The following is a 2,500-nucleotide window of genomic DNA, read 5'->3' on the forward strand; positions in this document are numbered from 1 at the left end:
GCACATGTGATAAAAAGTAAGAGATACAAAGTCAGACAGGCAGACAGGGAGAAAGGCATGTTAATTTAGAAAGCCAAATGCCAAGATACCTGCTTGGTACATAGGCTACATACCTGCTTGGTACATAGGCTACATACCTGCTGGGTACATGGGCTACATACCTGCTGGGTACATGGGCTACATACCTGCTGGGTACATGGGCTACATACCTGCTGGGTACATGGGCTACATACTTGCTGGGTACATGGGCTACATACCTGCTGGGTACATGGTCTAGATACCTGCTGGGTACATGGGCTACATACCTGCTGGGTACATGGGCTACATACCTGCTGGGTACATGGGCTAGATACTTGCTGGGTACATGGGCTAGATACCTGCTGGGTACATGGGCTAGATACCTGCTGGGTACATGGGCTACATACCTGCTGGGTACATGGGCTAGATACCTGCTGGGTACATGGGCTACATACCTGCTGGGTACATGGGCTAGATACCTGCTGGGTACATGGGCTACATACCTGCTGGGTACATGGGCTAGATACTTGCTGGGTACATGGGCTACATACCTGCTGGGTACATGGGCTACATACCTGCTGGGTACATGGGCTACATACCTGCTGGGTACATGGGCTAGATACCTGCTGGGTACATGGGCTACATACCTGCTGGGTACATGGGCTAGATACCTGCTGGGTACATGGGCTACATACCTGCTGGGTACATGGGCTACATACCTGCTGGGTACATGGGCTACATACCTGCTGGGTACATGGGCTACATACCTGCTGGGTACATGGGCTACATACCTGCTGGGTACATGGGCTAGATACCTGCTGGGTACATGGGCTACATACCTGCTGGGTACATGGGCTACATACCTGCTGGGTACATGGGCTACATACCTGCTGGGTACATGGGCTAGATACCTGCTGGGTACATGGGCTACATACCTGCTGGGTACATGGGCTAGATACCTGCTGGGTACATGGACCTGGTACTGGCTGTATACCTCGGCTAAGTACTGGCAGTGTATCTGAGCTGCATACCCGCTGTGCACCTAGGCTGTGTTTTATTGCATACGTGTACTTGGGTATTATACCCGCTGTGCGACTAGACTAAGTGATTGCTCTGATACAGGGCCACAAACGAGTACTGCTCTTTCTTTCTTATTCGCCATTTATTGTGCTTTTTCTTGCCCTTTTCTTTGTATTCTGCTCTTTACCTTTTCCAGTACCATTACACCCCACATTCAAATTCAACGTGGAACTTTCCCAAACTTTCAGCTCCACCCTCTCTGCCACACTGAATCTCACAATCTTATGGTTGGTTTGCCCACCTTGCCACATTGCATGGCACAGTATTAAGGTCATTAACCAGATTTGCTGCTCCAAGCGCACCATTCTGCATCGCACACTCTTAGGGTAAATTAGCAAACACTGCCCCCTGTGCCCCCCTGTGCCCCCCTGTGCCCCACTGCATTGCACTATCGTTTTGTCCCCGACTCTGCTGCAGCCACTGTGCCACATGGCAGCCTTGTGGTTATTTGTGCTACACCCACCCTGCCCGGGTAGCCCTACAGATATTCCCTAAAACACTCCGAAACGATGCTGCAGAAAACAAAAAGACAAATTCCTATATTCCCTAATACATGATAACAGAAAGCCTCAAATATTCGATTGGAATGTAATTCATAACATGCAATCATTTTCCTAAAACAGAGTTACTAATAGTACATAGGGTCCCTTGTGGTTTTGCTGCTAGACAGGGAGAGGAGACACGTAGAGCAGCGATGCTTGTGTGTGGGAATAAATAACTGGCCTTTTATTATGGTGGGAATGAAAGCAGCGATCGGCCAGTGCCCAGACATTTCTCATTTGTTCAGTCTGTCACACAGGGACTAGAAGGGGTTTTGGTGCAAATTCATTATCTGTGCCAATAGTGGGAGCTGAAAGGGACCGTGGCAATGGGCGGACAATGGGGCTTCAGTTCATCAGTAACAAAAGAATTAGGAGAAATTGTTGGATTTCTAAGCACGTCCTCCTCAGCAGAGAGGGCTGGTCTCGTCCTTGGCCAGCCCCCCAAAAAACTTGCAGACCCCTTCAGTGGAGCACTTCACTCTCTACTCAAGGCTTATTAATCCTCTCTCTCATGGGATTTTTGTCTTTTATTTTTTTCCCCATACATTTCTGGAAATGATTTGCAGTATTTTCAGTGAAATTTGAAAATGGACCAAACAAGAAATATCCGCCAGGATTATGTATTGCTTTGAGCTGTGGGCAGAGTAAGGGCACAACTTGTCAGTCACTCCTTACTGGGCATGGGTATCGCTGTGGCTCCTATTTGGCGCAAGTAAAATCAGGAAGGTATTACTGAGCAGTCCCATTGCGCATGTAAGTACATTGCAGTTTGCTCGGATGTTTGTTGGTGGCTGCTAAAGTGCATAGGAGGCATGTATTTAACTTAAACATTACCCTGCACAAACCTGACTGCTGTATTG

At 48.2% G+C, this 2,500-nt stretch overlaps 1 protein-coding gene across 2 annotated transcripts in view; it reads left to right on the plus strand.

The window, feature by feature from the left end:
* LOC116407674 overlaps nt 1–2,500 on the plus strand; it is a 13,757-nt gene that overhangs the window by 4,741 nt on the left and 6,516 nt on the right. Inside the window, exon 1 of one of the 2 annotated variants that reach the window (XM_031893496.1) lies at nt 1,276–2,393. The exons of the other annotated variant lie outside the window; for it this stretch is intronic. Within the exon in view, the coding sequence (XP_031749356.1) occupies nt 2,392–2,393 (2 nt within the window). The 5' untranslated portion in view covers nt 1,276–2,391. Of the gene's footprint in view, nt 1–1,275; nt 2,394–2,500 lie in introns of those variants that run through there. 2 annotated transcript variants of the gene reach the window in all.

Source organism: Xenopus tropicalis, chromosome 1 (genome assembly GCF_000004195.4).
Source record: "Xenopus tropicalis strain Nigerian chromosome 1, UCB_Xtro_10.0, whole genome shotgun sequence".
Lineage (NCBI taxonomy): Eukaryota > Metazoa > Chordata > Amphibia > Anura > Pipidae > Xenopus > Xenopus tropicalis.